General features: G+C 42.8%; 1 protein-coding gene across 1 annotated transcript in view; it reads left to right on the top strand.

Annotated features, from left to right (window-relative positions):
• Nucleotides 1-17,356, top strand: part of AMFR (autocrine motility factor receptor) — a 49,854-nt gene that overhangs the window by 15,927 nt on the left and 16,571 nt on the right. The window contains exons 6-9 of the mRNA XM_027771842.1: nucleotides 1,126-1,259; nucleotides 3,801-3,911; nucleotides 9,919-10,109; nucleotides 12,419-12,522. Coding sequence (XP_027627643.1) covers nucleotides 1,126-1,259; nucleotides 3,801-3,911; nucleotides 9,919-10,109; nucleotides 12,419-12,522 — 540 coding nt within the window. The remainder of the gene's footprint in view (nucleotides 1-1,125; nucleotides 1,260-3,800; nucleotides 3,912-9,918; nucleotides 10,110-12,418; nucleotides 12,523-17,356) is intronic.

The following is a 17,356-nucleotide window of genomic DNA, read 5'->3' as shown; positions in this document are numbered from 1 at the left end:
AGACATAGAGACAGAAAGCGAGAAATCACCCCCTGGGCGGGATGGTCATGCCGCAATTCCTTCTCCTCCATTCTCCTCTCGGGATCTTGGGCACGCACGCACATGTGCCCAGCGTGAGTTTTAAGCCACCGGGTCCGGGACGCGAACCGTGGGAGTCCAGCGACATAGCCATGACGCTAACTGCTGGTTCCCTAGTTTAGTTTTCTTAACTGATATGTTAATGAACATTTTCCTGTGCTGGTGCATTGTACTAAACTCTTTTATAGTTTATTTATGTATGTATTTATTTATTTATTTATTTGCCAGAGGGCCTGTTTGCTCAGTGGAGAGAGACAGAAAGAGAGAGAGGGAAAGTGAGAATGCATCCTCTTCCCTCCTCCTATCCCTGTGTGGGGATGGTCACATAGCAATCCTTTTTTCTCCATTTCTCCCTCCTGTCAAGATTTGGGGCTTCCACACACTTGTGCCTGGCATTTTTTAAGGTGACTGGAACCACACAGTTGGCCATATGGTATCCAGCTACCTTAACCACCACACCATCAGCTGGCCCCTAATTCCTTTTAGTACATTAAAGACAAATATCTCATCATGTAGATGTACTGTGATTTAATTAAGCAAACCCTATAATGGGCTATTTGGGTTGTATTCAGTTTGCTATACCACATCTTTATATATCTTTTTAAATCAGGCATTAGTCTTTTTAAGGAAGATCCTTTTATTTCACTTAACAAATATTAAGTTGTATATATAAATTGTTCTATATAAATATATGTAATTATATACTATAATAAATATAATTAATAACTACATAATATTAAATTTTACTGGGCATTTTGTTTGTTTCTGTATTTTCTTTTTTTCAATTGCATGGATGAGCAATTTTTTGCATAAAGCTTTCAAATTTCTGATTAGTTTCTCAGGAAAGATTGCTAGTGATGAGATTCATAGGTGAAGAGCATGCACATTGTTTAGGGGAATGGGATAAACATACATGTATTTACTTTGTGAAAGATTATTCCGGTTCATCTTAACCAGCAGTGAAGAGCTTCTTTCACATATAGTACCTTCATCATTAGCGAGTTCACATTCATTTTTATTATGGATTTTGTTCTCTTTCTCTCTAAGTTATTTGGCAACATCTGGTTATCCATGGCCAGCCTGGTCATCTTTATGCAGCTGCGTTACCTGTTTCATGAGGTCCAGCGTCGGATCCGTCGGCACAAGAACTATCTGCGTGTCGTTGGGAACATGGAAGCCAGGTAAGTAAGCATGGTTGACGTCGCCCAGGTTTACCCATTGTGGCCCAAGTCCTTGGCTCTGTCAGAACTCACTTCTGTGAATTGTTACCAGAATGATGAGGAGTATAGGCTCTGGAATTTGACTCCTTGGGAAGAAATTCCCACTTGGTTTTGGAGCAATTTATTTAACTTTCTGTGCCCCAGTTACGTCACCTCTAAAATAGAGATAACAGAACCTTCTTCCTGGAGCTCCAGGATTCTGTGAGATAATTCATGTAGTTAGTGCTCAATAAATATTAAGTTGTTTTGTTGTTATTATTAAATGGAAGTTTCCTGGGGACGAGCAGATGACATAATGGTTACATCACTGGACTTCCACATAATTGACAGCAGTTCAAGTCCTGGACCTGGTGGCTTAAAACTCACACCAGGCACGTGTGCATATGTGCCCAAAATCCCAAAAGGAGAATGGAGGAGAAAGGATTGCAGCATGGCCACCCCTCTGGGGGGTGATTTCTCGCTTTCTGTCTCTCCAGCGAGTGAACACACCCTGTGGCAAAAATCTCTCTTAAAAAAAGGAAGCTTCCTTGGGCTTCTGCCTCTATTTTGTGAAGGTGGATCTCAGTTATTCTTTGCACTTGGGTGTTTACACATATATATGCAACTATGCAACCTCACTGAAGTAGGCACTTACTTGCATCCCAAGCCTGAAGGTACAAGATTAGTGAGTTTTCTTTCTGTATGTGAGAGACAGTTGGATCTCTGGGTGGTCTTATTTTTCCGATTTGCCCAGAAACGCTCCCCGAAATCACTAAGAGGAGCCATTACTAGAACAAAGTTTGTTTCTGTGCATAAGTTTCTCTTTGATGGACTATGAAGAGATACTGGATATAATAGTGTTGATTGTCAAAAAAACTTTTTCTGAACAGGAGTTCTCTATAATTGTGCTGTTAAAGAGATGAAGTCTATAAAGTGATGTTTGTATGGAAGGGGTCTTCAAAAAGTTTATGGAAAATGCATATTGTGGAAAACCATCCACATATTTATTTATTTTTGTTTAAGTTTTTAAAGAATTATTAATTTATTTAATTCCATTTGTTATTGTTTTTAATTTGACCAGAAAGAGACAAAGAGAGAGAGAAAGGAAAAGCAAGAAGGCAAGCTGCCAGGTCCAGGACTTGAACCGTGGTTAGCCGTGTGGGAATCCAGTGCCATTATCCACCATGCCACCTGCTGGCCCTTATTATTATTTTTAAAATAATTATTTATCTACTTAATTGTATTTGTTGTTATTATTAATTTTGCCAGAGAAAGGGAAAGTGAGAAAGCAACCCACCAGGTCTGGAACTCAAATCATGGTTGGCCATGTGGGAATCTAGAACCTTAACCACCATGTCACCTGCCGGACCCCGATACATGTATTTAATAAATGTTCTATACCAATATAAACTTGTACTTGAATTTGTAATTGATTTGTATTGAGCCAGTTTGTGGTATGGTGGGAATCCACATGCCTGGCTACACAGGTTGAGTCCTGGATCTGGCTCTTGAGAAGCATGATGGGCACGTGTATGTGCATATCCAGAATTCCAAAAAGAGGGAGAGATGGAGAAGGGATTGCAACATGACCATTCTCTGTGGGGGGTGCGTTCTCTTTTTATAAAAATTTTTTTTTATTTTTTATATCTCTGTTCTCCAGTGAGCACATGCTCTATGGCAAAATAAAAAAAAAAGTTTTAATAAAAAAAAATTCACGATAGAGTATGTGTACTCCCATGTGGGAGTAAGAGATAGATGCACACCCAAAGGGTGCGGTCATGCTGAAGTCTCCTTCATCCAGTCCACTTTGTAGATCTTAGGCACTGGCATATGTGTCCAGTTGCTTGAGGCTGACCAGACTGGGAATTCAAACTGTGGCCACCCTGTGGGATTTGGCTTCTCTTGAGCAGTATATTACCTCTGTGCCATAAAGCTGGCCCTAAACTTGTGGTTTAATTTCACTTGCCAACAAACTTTTTGAAGTCTCCTGTCTTAGTCTGGGTGCTGTGTTGGTAACAGAAATACCTGCGACTGGGTGATTCATAAAACATAGAGGTTTATCTGACTCGTGAGTCTGATGGCTGGAAAGTCCAGAGGCACGGGTGGATCTGGCATCTGTCTGACCTATGTCACAACCTGGTTGGCAGAAGCATGGAGGGTGGTGGTGCATGCAGAGAGAGACATGGAGGCAACCATCTTCCTTTTACAATAACCCACTCGTGGGAGCACTAGAACTCATTCACTCTCACAGATCCATTCTTGAGGGTGATGCCTCCATGAGCCAACACCATCCACCAGGTCTCACCTCTTGAAGGTCTCACCACCTGCCCAAACCATTACAGTGGGGACATGAGCTTTTGGGGGATAAACCATTACCCAAACCATACTACTTCAGTGTGTGTGTGTGTGTGTGTGTGTGTGTGTGAGAGAGAGAGAGAGAGAGAGAGAGAGAGAGAGAGAAAGAGAGAGAGAGAGCCAGACAGAGACACAGAGAGATGCTGGACTTGTTTTGTTTTTCTGTAGGTTTGCAGTTGCAACTCCAGAGGAGCTGGCTGTCAATAATGATGACTGTGCAATCTGCTGGGACTCCATGCAGGCTGCGAGGAAACTGCCCTGTGGACATCTTTTCCACAAGTAGGAGCTTTGTGAAGGGCCGTAGGGCTGGTGTACTGTCTGGAGCGTGGGGGTGCTTTTTGTGCCTGCGACCAAGGCTAATATTGTTAGAAGGTGGGATTGTTACCTCAGAATGGCCTTGTTGCTGAGACTGAGCATTTTGGAAAACTTTGGGGTGTCCTTTACCCCTTAGCCTCTTCTCTACACTGCAGGACTCGTCCACACCCATGTTCACTATCTTAATTTCTGGGTATGTTAAGTGCTGAGGTATAGTCTATATGCCTGTAAGATTTAAAAAGGAAGAATTTGGGGGGAATCCTTGCTTTAAAACAGTTTAGGACCTAACTGGGGAGAGAGAGTATATATTTTTGTATTTTGGACATGCCCCAAAGAAGTGAACTGAACCGAGGACTAGCTTAGTGGGTTACTAAGCCATGCAGGACAGGCCGTGTTATCAAAGATTGTTAAATAGGCTCTTCCGTGAACCTTCAGGGTTGTGGGAGGGCTGTTATTTTCAGAGATCTCATTGGGGCTTTGTCTGTTAAACCTAAATCATTTTGTTTATAGGTTTTCTATTTTGTTGCTGTGTTTTTTTGTCTTTTGTAACCTGTGGTCAGTTTTGCATATGGAAAATTTTTATTTTATATCTTTAATCTTTCTTTCCTTACTTTATATTCCCCAATAGTTTTTCTTTTGCCTTTTAAGATTAGAAGGGCTCTAGAGCTGGAACATTCGACTCAACAAATTTATTGATACATATATATTTTTAATATGTAGGGTGCTTGGGCTGAGAATGACAGATAAGGTCTTTGCTTTCATGGACTGTACAGTCTCATGGAGGAGACAAGCATGAATTAACCAGGCTAGTTTATGAATCTATCAGTATAAATTGAGATAAGTATGCTATAAGAAAGGAACTTGTTCTTGTGAGCTCGTAAGAAAGGAATCTGACTCAAACTTGGCAGAAGTGACTCTTGAGGATGAGTAGCAAGTCAGCAAAGGAGAGATTAGGTGGGAGAGTGTTTGAGCACCTCTGCAGCAGGAGAGACTATGGCGTATTGAAAGAACGAAGACAACCTGTGCGACTGGAACTCAGTGTAACAGGGAGGGGTGTTTGCTAAGGTAAGGAATGCAGGCAGTGTCTTGTGGGCCACTGGAAGGAGTAAGAAGTCACCATGACTTTTAAGTATGGGTTGGTGGTAAGATTTGCAGCTTGAAAACATCAAAAAGACTAGTTAGTAACTACTGGAGTGGATTAGGAGTGTATTACATATAGCTTGGACTGTGCTGGTAGAAGTGGAGAGGAATGAGCAGATTTAGGCAGGATTAGGAGGGATGTGCTAGATGGACTGTGGGAAAGTGAGGAATAAAAGGGGTGTCGGAGTTCTCCACCCTTTATAGCTTGTGCAGTGGGATGTACAGTGGTATACAGTGGTGCTCTTTGTGGAGCTTGGGAAGTCCAGAGCATTCACACATATTTCTAAAAAACCTTTCAGTTTTCCCAAAGGAGCTTGGAGGCTATTTGGGAAGAAGAACTCAAAATTTTTTAGCCCAGAGGAAATATTTTCAAGCGTATGATTAGATTAATTTTGGGTTTGATTTTTTTTTTTGATTGAGGCAAATTCAGATAACATACAATTAACCATTCCAAGTGTACAGTTGAGTGGCATTTAGTGTATTCACAATGTTGTGCAATCACTACTTCTTCAGTTTCAAAACTTCCACCACCCCAGAATAACACCCCAATCTTACTGACTGACTAGTCAGTTCCTGTTCTCTCTGCTTCATCCCTGGTAACCAACAATCTCATGCTTTTGGTCTCTGGATTCATCTCTTCTGGACATTTTGTACAAAAGGAGTCATACAATACTGTCACCTTTCATCAGTGGCTCATTCATATAATGAAATGTTTGGAGGTCACCCAAGTTGTAGCATATATCCATACATCGTTTATTTTTTGTTAGAATTATTAATTGAATTTTTATTTATTATTATTTAAATTTGCTATAGGGCACATGGTACTTACCAGAGAGAGAAAGTTAGGAAAGCAAGCCTCCAGGTCTGGGACTCAAACTGTGGTCATGTGGGAGTCTAGTGCCTTAGCCACCATGCCCCATGTCATTTGTTTTTATGGCTAATTTTAAATAATTTTAGAATAATTAATTTGTAAAAAATATTTGCAAACAACATTGTAAATAAATAGGGCCATCTGCTGTCCCTACTTACGTGCTCTTTTATGGGCCTACAAGTAACTTTTAAAGCACAGGTCAGTGGCACTATAAACAGTCACATTATTATGCCTCCTTGGGCACCATCTGTCTCCAGAACTTTTTCATCTTCCTAAACTGAGACCATGCACCCATGCTACTATAAATCCCCCTTCTGCTCTCCCTTTAGTCCTTGGCAATAACCATTCTATTTTCTGTCTGTGCATTTGACTATTCTAGGTGCCTCTGTTGGGTTTTGGTTTAGTTTACTCTTTTCCTGATTCCATAGGTATAATGTTAGGTTGTTGAGGAACCAGCAGATGGCATAATGGTTATGTTGCTAGACTCCCATGTAGTTGATTGTGGTTCGAGTCTCAGACCAAACAACTTAAAACTCACACTGGGCATGTGCATACATGCCCAAAATCTCAAGAGGAGAATGGAGAAGGGATTGCGGCGTGGCCATACCCCACTGGGGGTGATTTCTTGCTTTTTGTCTCTCTGTCTCTCTGGTAAGCACACTCTCCCTATTGTAAAAATCTCTGTTAAAAAAAAAAAAAATTGAAACTAGCAGATGGCAAAATGGTTTTGTTGCTGGATTCCCACATAGACAACTACGGTTTGAGTCCTAGACCTGTTGGCCTAAAACAGCCCAGGCACGTATGTGTATGCCCGAAATCCCGAGAGGAGAATGGAGGAGAAGGGAATACAGTTTGGCCATCCTGCCAGGGGGTGATTTCTCGCTTTCTGTTTCTCCAGCAAGCACATGTGCCCTATAGCAAAGATTCTCTTAAAAAAAAAAAGTTAAGTTGTTGATTTGAGAGCTTCTGTTTTAGCATTTTAACTTGCACCTTGTTTTTGCTACATCTTAAAAGTTGTGGTATTTTCTGTTTTTGTTTTCATTGGCCTCAATGTATTTAGTAATTTCCCAAGTGATTTCAACTTTCATGTAATGGTTATTTAAGAGTTAGAATTTATTTATTTTATTTAGTTGTTTTTTAAAGGTTTTTAGCATAGGGTGTTACATGCTTGCAGAGAGAAAGAGACATGAGAAGAAAGTGAGAAATCACCCTTGAGGGTGGCTAGCCATACCGTAATCTCTTCTCCTCCATTTTTTTCCCGAAATTTTGACAGGTACGCACATGTGCCCAGTGATTTTCAAGCCACTAGTTCCAGGCCTTGAACTGCGGTTGGCCATATGGAAGTCCAACACCTTAACCATCATGCCATTTGCTGGCCCCTTAACATTTTTTGTTTGGTTATTTAAAAAATCTTGCCAGAAAGCACGTGTGCTATCTGTGGAGTGAGAAGGAAGGAGAGAGGCCAGCAGGTGGTATGGTGGTTAGGTTACGGGACTCCCACATAGCTGACTGCAGTTTGGGTCCTGGACCTAGCAGCTTGCTTTTCCACTTTCCTTCTCTCTCTCTCTCCTGGGGTCTCTGGTGAATGCATGTGCCCTATAGCAAATAAAAAAATAATAATAGCGATAAGTGACATTAAATAAATAATTCTTTAAAGAAAAGAAAAGAAAGAAAAAGAGGGAAAAAGTGAAAAAGCAAGAAAGTACTCCTCGTGGGGAATGGTCATGCCACGATCCCGTCTCTTCCATTTCTCCCACCCTGTGGGATTTGGGACCTGCATGCACACAAGCCTGATGTGTTTTTTCAAGCCTCCAAGTCCAGGACTCAAACTGCACAGTTGGCTTAACCACCACATCACAAGGTGGCCCTGGTATTTTATTATTTCAAAATGTGATAGAGTTGGATGTTTAGAGACAGATTTCATTATTTGGAACATTACTGTCACCTTCTTTTTTTTTTTTTGGAGAAGTTTTTCTGCTATAGGGCATGTGCGCTCGCCAGACAGACAGAGACAGAGAGCAGAGAGACAGAAAGTGAGAAATCACCCCCCAGGGGGGATGGCCACACCGCAGTCCCTTCTCCTCCGTTCTCCTCTCAGGATCTTGGGCACGCACGCACACGCGCCTGGCATGAGTTTTAAGCCACTGGGTCCTGGATGCGAACCGCGGTCGACTACGTGGGAGTCCAGCGACATATCCATTATGCTAACTGCTGGTTCCCTACTGTCACCTTCTTAAGACACACAGAAATAGTAAAAGTAGCTCTACGCCTCTGGTAAAGTTTCGTCACTCAAGCACTATTCAGTTGCTAGAGACTGACAGATTCTCAAAAGGCAAAGAGAGGCATAGAGCATTTTTACTCAGTGTTTCCTTGAACTCTTGGGAAAAGATGACACATTCTCATGAGATGGGAAGGGACCTTGGATATAACTTCATCCAGCCGTCTCATTTTACTGGAGGGTACTACGCCAGAGAGCTTGAAGGACTTGCCTGGGTCACCTAGCTAGGCAGTTGGTAGAGTAGGGACTAGACCTCAATTTTTTTTTTTAAAGCTTTTGCTGGAGAGTGCATGCACTAGCCAGAGAGACAGAAAGGGAGGGGAAGAAAGCACTCCCCATGAGAAATGGTCACATGGAATCCCTTCTCCTTCATTTTTCCATCTCTTTGGAGATGCACATGCACATGGACCCAGCATGTGTCTCAAGCCACTGGGTCTGGGACTCAAACCATGGGGTCAGCCATCAGATCTGGCCATCTTAACCACAAGGCCATGGAATCAGCCTCAGATCTCAGATTTTCTACTTCATATTCTAGGACTATTTTTTTTTTCTTTTTTGGACTTTGCTCTTTAATGGACACCGTAAGTATTTATTTGTTTTTTTGGAGAGGTTTTTGCTGTAGGGCGTGTGGACTCGCCAGAAAGACAGAGAGAAACAGAGAGATAGAAAGCAAGAAGTCCCCCCTTGGGGGGATGGCCATGCCACAGTCCCTTCTCCTCCATTCTCCTCTTGGGATCTTGGGCACGCACGTATACACGCCTGTCGTGAGTTCAAGCCCCACCGGATCCCAGACTCAAACCGCAGTCAGCTACATGGGAGTTCAGTGACATAGCCATTACACTAACTGCTTGTCCCACCATAAGTATATTTTGAGTGTCTGCTGTAATTAGGACACATTATCATCTGAAAGGACAAAATAAATTTTCAACCTTGTTGAGAAAAAGAGGGCAAAGAGGAATGGGTAGAAGAAGTCAAGGTGGAGAATGTAAGGGAGTGGGGACGGATAAGCTGTTGGGTTGTTGGGAAGGTCATGACGTATTTTTGCATGGAAAAACAAAAATACGTCATGACTTTCCCAATGACCTACTAGGTGAAGAGGGAGGTAGGAACCTGAGGGGCTGTCATGCTTGATGGTGAAGTGGTGGTATCAGTGGGTGTGAAGCCTTAACAGTGTAGGTCCAGAGAAGTGAGTTGCAAGGAGAGTAACTTGAGTGTGAGTGAGATTTTGAAGACTAGGCCAGGATTATAACCAGATTACTTGGTAGCTAAAGTAGAGAGAAGGAAAAAGATTATTTGAGTGAAGGATTCAAAAACATCCAGGGTGTTAGATGATTCAGCTACATGGATTTTGAAGTAGTCAAATGAATGGAGTTGGAAAGGAAGGGGGTAAGCCTTGCTGTGTAGTCTTACTGAAGAGGGGTCATGGCCAGGAGTGCAGTAGGTGACTACACCTTGTAAAGAATCCACGTTCATGTTCATGGCAGAGCAGGTAAGAAGCAGGCTAGAAGCATGTCAGAATAAAGTAGGGTAAAGGGTGATGTCCACTTATGTTACTGAGTATTTAAATCTCACTAGTGGTAGATAGAAAGTAAAACAGGAACAGGGCTGATACATTCAGGTGTTTTTGGTGAATTCAGAACAATTGAGCTTGTTCACATGTCTTATTTTGGACTTTTTGGTAGCTCCTGTCTTCGTTCCTGGCTAGAACAAGACACCTCCTGCCCGACATGCAGAATGTCTCTCAATATTGCCGACAATAATCGGGTCAGGGAAGACCATCAAGGAGAGAACCTGGATGAGAATTTGGTTCCTGTAGCAGCAGCCGAAGGCAGACCTCGCTTAAACCAGCACAATCACTTTTTCCACTTCGATGGTTAGTTGGTTTCAACCTCTAAAACCACACCAAGTGGTTTTGTCCCCTAATAAGGGGATGCTGTTTTTTATTTTTGTTTGTTTGTTTTTTGAGAGAGATTTTTTTTTTTTTTTTAGCTATAAGGGACTTGTACTCACCAGAGAGACAGAAAGCGAGAAATCACCCCCACACACACACCCAGGGGAATGGCCACACCGCAATCCCTTCTTCTCCATTCGTCTCTCAGGATTTTGGGCATGCATGTACATGTGCCCAGTGTGAGTCCCGGACCTCAAACTACGGTTGGCCATGTGGGAGTCCAGCGACGTGACCATTATGCCGTCTGCTGGTGCCAGGGATGCTGTTTTAATTATAAGTTTTCCTATACAGACTGTTTAATATTACACTTAGTTGAAAGTGTTCAGGATGTACAGACAGGTAAAACTGAGGGCTGCTTCTACGCCAGACGTTCTACTAGATTCTGTGTCAGTATGGGTGGGGCAGGGTGGGGGCAGGGAGGTGCATTAACCATGCCTTCAGGGAGCACACTTAATTGGTTTCATAGTTAACCTTTGCTGATAATTGATCGCATTGTTGTAGCATTTACACATATAAAGAAGGGTCATGGATTAGCCTTTCCAGCAAGTACCAGAAATAGCAGAGTTGGACAGACCCCTGTTGCTTTGTTCATAAAGTATGAATGTTCTGCCTCCCAGCAGTATGGAAAGGAATTGTGATAAAAGCTACACTTAAACTTCTAAGGCCATGGGTCCCATATCAGGGCTGATTACCATCCTTCCTTAACTCACATTACATTGAGTTGATGTTTCAGCTTTTCATCAATTCTAATACCCCCAAACTCTTGAGTTCATGGTTCTAATTATTACTGTAACACAAGCATCCCTGGAACTTTGTTAGGAACAGTGCTACTCAGATTTCTGTTGCGTGTTTTCAAGGTGGAGTGTGGTGGGAATGATGGCTGGTCAGTGAAATCCCTGAACAGAAAGACCAAGGGGAGAAGAGTCAAGTCTCTGAGAAGAGCAGATCAGGCGGCTTGGCTGGTCGGGCCCAGGATAGGCCGGGTATCAGAGAGGCTGGTTTGTTGCTGTTAATTAAGACCTCTCCCAGCTCAGACTTCTGAAATATATTAATGGATCTGGGAACTGGATCCTGGCTAATGTAATCCATTATTCTGTGAGTTATTATTACTTAAAATTTAGTGAAAGTCAGCTTTTTTTCTCCCTAATAAGTATGTAAATATATATTTTTTTCAGTTTGTCTCTCTCTCTCTCTCTCTTTTTTTTTTTTTAGTTTTTGCCATAGGACACCAGAGAGAGAAAGTGAGAAATCACCCTGCAGGGGGAATGACCGCACCTTGATTTCTTTTCCTTTATTCCTCTTGGGATGTTGGGCACACATGCACTTCTGCGCACACATCTAGCGTTATTTAAAACCTCTGGGTCTGGGTCTTGAACCACAGTCGGACATGCAGGATTCAGCTGTCCTAACGACCATGCCACTGGCTGTCCCAGTGTTCATTTTTTTTTAATGGATCCTGTTTCTTTGGCAAGACCTTTGAAATGACCACTTAACTTGATTTTATATTCCATGCATGCCTCAGTGCTTCTTTGAAAAGGAATGAAAAAGTACCTTTAAACAAGTGACTTCATATTGAGTTGCTTTACAGCCAGTATTTGGTGGTGTTACATCTTGGGCTCCCCTTTCTTGGGAAATAATGGTGTTGTAGAATTCTTCGAAAAGAAGTCTGAATCAGAAAACAGCATCTTGTTAGTCGGATTATTAAGGAGAAAGCATTTCATAAAAGTATCGTGAAGGAGCAGTAATGTGTAGATAGCGTGTGAGGGAGGAGCAAAAACTCAGCTGGCGCAGCAGCTCTGAAGCATGAAGACCTTCCTTATATTCCAGGCTGAAAAAGTGGGCTGGGGTTGTGTGGCTCAGGGGCCACTAGACTGCTGGAGAACTTAGTGGTAACTCGTTGTAGAACCTGGCTGTCTGGCTTCTCATCCTGGCCATCATCACTAAACTGCTTATCTTGATGAGCTACCTAATTTCTAGTGCTTTAGGGACCAAAGACCAAGACGAACATCAAATCTCTAAGAAGAATAAAATAATAATAATTGGAGGTACCATGTGGAGTTTTCATGAGGATTAAATGAGCTAATCCACGTGCCACGTGTCACAAAAGGCTTGGCATAAAGGAAGCCCTTAGTGATGACCAGCTGTTAGGCTAGAGTGGCCGGCCAGTCTGGAGTAGGAGACGTGGGGGAAAAGAGGTCTCTAAAACTCACTTGTTTTCTCGTTCGTTTTAGGGTCTCGGATTGCAAGTTGGCTGCCCAGTTTTTCTGTGGAAGTGATGCACACCACCAACATTCTTGGCATTACCCAGGCCAGCAACTCTCAGCTTAATGCAATGGTAAGGACCACTGACTGCTTTAAGAAGATAGCTAGTAATTAGGAGGGGAAGGAGAACTGGAACGTGTGTGTAGTGTGTTTGACCTGTTTAGTCTTACTCTACTACAGCAGAATGGTAAGATTTTCAGGCGTTTTATGTATTCATTGGACCATTTAAATTCCTGTGTTTTAACAGTGGAAACTAGTTTCAAAATCGACTTTCCTTTTGCTTTTGAGCCAAAAATAGAACCTTTTCTGAGCACTGCTAAGTTCTCTGTTGTAACCTAGGCCTCCCTTGGGACTCTCATTGATTTTAGCTGAAATTTTTTTTTTTTTTTTGAAGAGGTTTTCGCTATAGGGCGCATGTGCTCGCCAGACAGACAGAGAGAGACAGAGAGATAGAAAGCGAGAAATCACCCCCAGGGGGGATGGTCACGCCGCAATCCCTTCTCCTCCATTCTCCTCTTGGGATCTTGGGCACGCACGCACACGCGCCTGGCGTGAGTTTTAAGCCACCGCGTCCGGGACACGAACCACGGTCGACTACGTGGGAGTCCAGCGACATAGCCATTACTTAGCTGAAATATTTTTGGGGTATTTTTGACTGGAGTCAGTGACATGCATCTTATAAATAGTTGGAGGTTTACTAAAAGGTTTCCTTTCCTCCCCCAAATTAAAATAAATAAGAGCGTATGTATATTTATTTGTATATGTGCCTTGAAATATTAAGGCATGCAGTTGGCTCAAGGATATTGTTCAGATTCTTTAAGTTTCTTTTTTTTTTCCAAAGGTATGTGTTTCTATTTTATAGTCATGGAGAAACATGTTTCACCAATATTGAAATCTACTGTTCATGTTTTGTTAGGTCGATGGAAAAGTCATGATGTATTTTTCTATGCAAAAATGTGTCATGACATTTCCAACAACCCCATTATCTATGTAAGGGTCTTAAAATGTACACTGCCTCTGTCTTGCTTGGATCAGGGCCTCTGGCTGACTTGGATAAGTCTGGCCAGTGCTTGAGAAGGTCATTGGTTCATTTTTTCATTCCTTAGTCTTTATTTATTGAGTGAATGACATTTCCCTGCAGTAGGCATTGTGTTGAGCAAAGCCCCTACAGGGTCGGCATGGTTAGGCATGAGTCTCACTCTCAAGGAAGGTAAGTTTTAGCTGGGCGTGGTGGTATGTGCTTGTAATCCTAGCTGTGTGGGAGGCTGAGGCCAGCCTGAACAGCATGGCAATATCTTGTCTCTAAAAAGAAAAATTAAAATAAATAGGTACATAAATAAAGAGAGAAGGATAAATTCTAGTCGAGAAGTAGATTGTAACACAAACAAGACGATTGGTGAGTGTGATGAGTGCTCAAGAGCGAGGCAGGCAGTGTGGTAAGTGGGTGGGTAGAAGCTGTTTTAGAGGAGATAATACGACATGAAAGATGGGATGGAGGCAGAAGGAGGGAACAGGCAGTAGAAAAACAGTACGTGCACAGGCCATGAGGGAAGGAAGTGCTGGAGACCAAGAGAGGTCTTTGAGGTCAGAACTTAGCAAGGAGGGACCAAGATTGTGCTGTACCTTGAGATGGCAGGCCTGGTAATGTAAGGTCCTACAGGCCACAGCAAAGCTCAGATTTTGTAATGAAAGTATTAGAAGGACATTCAAAGCTTTTTATTGCACATCCCACCAACCTACCCCGCCATTTGAGAATGATTTTGCTTCTAGGAGAATGAATTATAGAGTCAAAATTGGAAGCAGAGAGATCAGGAGGTGGCTGCAATATTCAGGAAAACTGAAGTGGTGGCTTAAATAGGGGAGCTGGTAATAAAGATGAAAAGATGATGAAGCAGATCTAAGATTCTTTGGCGAGACGAAATGGCTGGATTGATGGTGTGTTATGTGGATGTAGGGGTGGTAGGGTGAGGGATGTGGAGGAGTGAAAGGCGACAGGTGGGGTTTTTGTTAAGCTGCTGAGTCGGTGGCACCTGTACCAAGATGGGCAAGAGTAGGGAGGGGAGAACAGGCGTGAGGACTGGGGCTCAGCGTGGCATCTGGCTAGGGAAGTTTAGCGGTCCTGTAGGCAGTTCTGGAATTCAGTGAAGGGATCAAGCTGGAGCTGCACATCGGGAGTTTTAAGTGTCAAGGTGACATCTAAACAGGGAGCTGGCCTAGCTCCTCTAGGGAGAGGATGCAGGTTGCAAGGAGAAGGTTCAGGCTCAGCTCCGAGGTCCTGCCACCTTTCTGGGGTCTGACCAGGGCCAACAGTGGAGAAGGAAGGAGACTAGGGGAAAGGCAGCAGCGGCCTAGGGTGCAGGTTTCCTGAGGGAGGAGGAGGCACCCATGTGGGAATTCTCGTGAGATGGGGTCAGGGTTTGCTGTGAGTGGGGTGACTGAGTGGCTGGAGCAAAGCAGCGCTTCCATTGGCCTGAAGGGTTGAACGCTGGATTACGGTGGGTTGAAAAATGAATGGGAGCTGAAGGAACAGATGGTAACAGAAATAGGTGATAAATGGAGGCGCGCAGTAGAGGTGGCAACTTGATAGGGAAGTGGTATCCAGGTGAGTGTTTTGTTTAAGATTTTTGAGGGGCCAGCAGGTGGCATGGTGTTTAAGGCACTGGACTCCCACATGGCCAACCATAGTTTGAATCTGGACCTGGCAGCTTTCCTTCTCACTCTCTTTCTCTCTCTGTTTCTCTCTGGTGAGTGTATGTGTCGTGTAGCAAATTAAAATAATAATAATAATAATGACAAATAAAATTAAATAAGTAAATTTTAAGAAAAGATTTTTGAAGGGGCCAGTAAGCAGTTTAGTCGTTAAGGCGCTAGACTCCCACATGGCTGACTACGGCTTGAAAATCACACCTGGCGCGTGATTGCCCAAAATCCCGAAAGGAGGATGGAGGAGAAGGGATTACAGTGGGGATGATTTCTCACTTAACCCTCTCACGGTCTTTGTCTTTCTTCGGGCAAGTACATACGACCTATGACAGAAACCTTTAAAAGAAAAGATTTTTGAATACATTTATTTACAACTTTTAAAGCCTAAAGAGGAGTAAACGGTGAAGTCGTGTTCCATCCTTTCCTCATGTGCCCAGCCCCTTCCAATAACAACTTGGGTTAGTTTCATCGGTGTTAACATTTTCCCAGAGTGTTTATAGGCACTTATAAACCAATGCTAGTATGTCTTTTCCATCAGGAATTTTTTTTCTGTAATATTTTATTGTGCTAAAAGACACATCACGTCATACTTACTCTCCTGATCTTTGTTAAGTACGCAGCTCAGTGGCGTGAATATGGCGCAGCGCTGCCATCCATCTGCAGGACTCTTTAATCTTGCAAAACTGAAAATCCATACCCATTAAACCACTATTTCTACCCCACCCCCCAGCCTCTGCAACCACCATTCTACTTCCTGTCGCTTGTGATTTTGATTACTCTAAGTGCCTCTTATAAGTGGAATAATACAGTATTTGTTCCCTTTGATTGAATAATTTCACTTAGCATAGTGACATCAAGGTTTATTCATGTTGTAATGTTTTTCAGAATTTCCTTTCTTTTTCAGGTTGAATAATATTCCACTTATGTCTGTGCCACATTTTATTTATTCAGTCATCTGTTGAGGGACTCCTGGGTTGCTTCCACACTTAACTGCTGTGAATAATGTGGGTACGAATGTGGGTGTACACATGTCTCTTTAAGACCCTGCTTTCAATTCTTTTGTGTCCCCACAGACCTTTTTTTCCTTTTTTTTTTGGAGAGGTTTTTGCTGTAGGGTGCGTGCGCTTGCCAGACAGACAGAGAGACATAGAGACAGAAAGTGAGAAATCACCCCCCAGGGGGGATGGTCATGCCGCAATCCCTTCTCCTCCATTCTCCTCTCGGGATCTTGGGCACGCACGCACACGCGCCCGGCATGAGTTTTAAGCCACCGGGTCTGGGATGCAAACCGCAGTCGACTACGTGGGAGTCCAGTGACATTGCCATTACACTAACTGCTGGTTCCCCCCACAGACCTTTTTTAAAGATGTTTTTGTCTTAGGTTCACAGCATATTTAAGAGGAAGGTGTAGAGATTTCCCACATACCCCTCACAAAAATGCAGAGCCCACTTCCCATTGTCACATCCTCCACCAGAGTGCCGCCACCTCCACAGCACTGCCTTTCCCACAGTGTCACACAGCTGGATCAAACAGCACGTAGTCTTTTTGGATGGCTTCTTTCACTTGGTACTTTGCATTTAAGGTTCCTCCATATCTTTTCATGAATTGATAGTTCATTTCTTTTTAGCACTGAATAATACTCCATTGTCTGAATGTACTTCGGTTTACTTATCCATTCACCTGCTTAACCAAGGCATCCAGGCTCCTTCCACATTTTGTTAGTTATGTATTTTTTTAAAGAATTATTTATTTATTATCATTTTTCAGTTTTGACCAGGGAGAGAAAGAGAGAAAGAGAGAGAGAGAGAGAGCGAGCGAGAGAGTGCACTCCAGCCACCAGGTCTGAGACTCAAACTGCAGTTGGCCACGTGGGAGGTCCAGCACTTTTAAGCATCAGCCACCTGCCGGTCCCCTGTCAGCTTATGTATTAAGTGACCATGAGGCTTTTGTGTAAATGGAAGTTTCCCCCTTCCTTCAGTAAATAAGAAAGAGTATGACTCCTAGATCAATGGTGAAAGTATGTTTTGGTTTGTTAGAAGTTGCCAAACTAGCTCTAAAAGTGGCCGTACCATCTTGCACTCTCATGAACAATGAATGAGAGTTCCTTTGCTCCTCTTCCTTATCAGTGTTTGGTGTCTGTGTTTCAGATTTTGGCTGTTCTTTTTTTTTTTTTTTTTTAACATTTTTTTTTTTTGTTTTTTTG

This window comes from Tupaia chinensis, unplaced genomic scaffold, assembly GCF_000334495.1.
Source record: "Tupaia chinensis unplaced genomic scaffold, TupChi_1.0 Scaffold000235_1, whole genome shotgun sequence".
Taxonomy (NCBI): Eukaryota; Metazoa; Chordata; class Mammalia; order Scandentia; family Tupaiidae; genus Tupaia; species Tupaia belangeri.
This window is presented reverse-complemented; position numbering and strand designations above follow the sequence as displayed.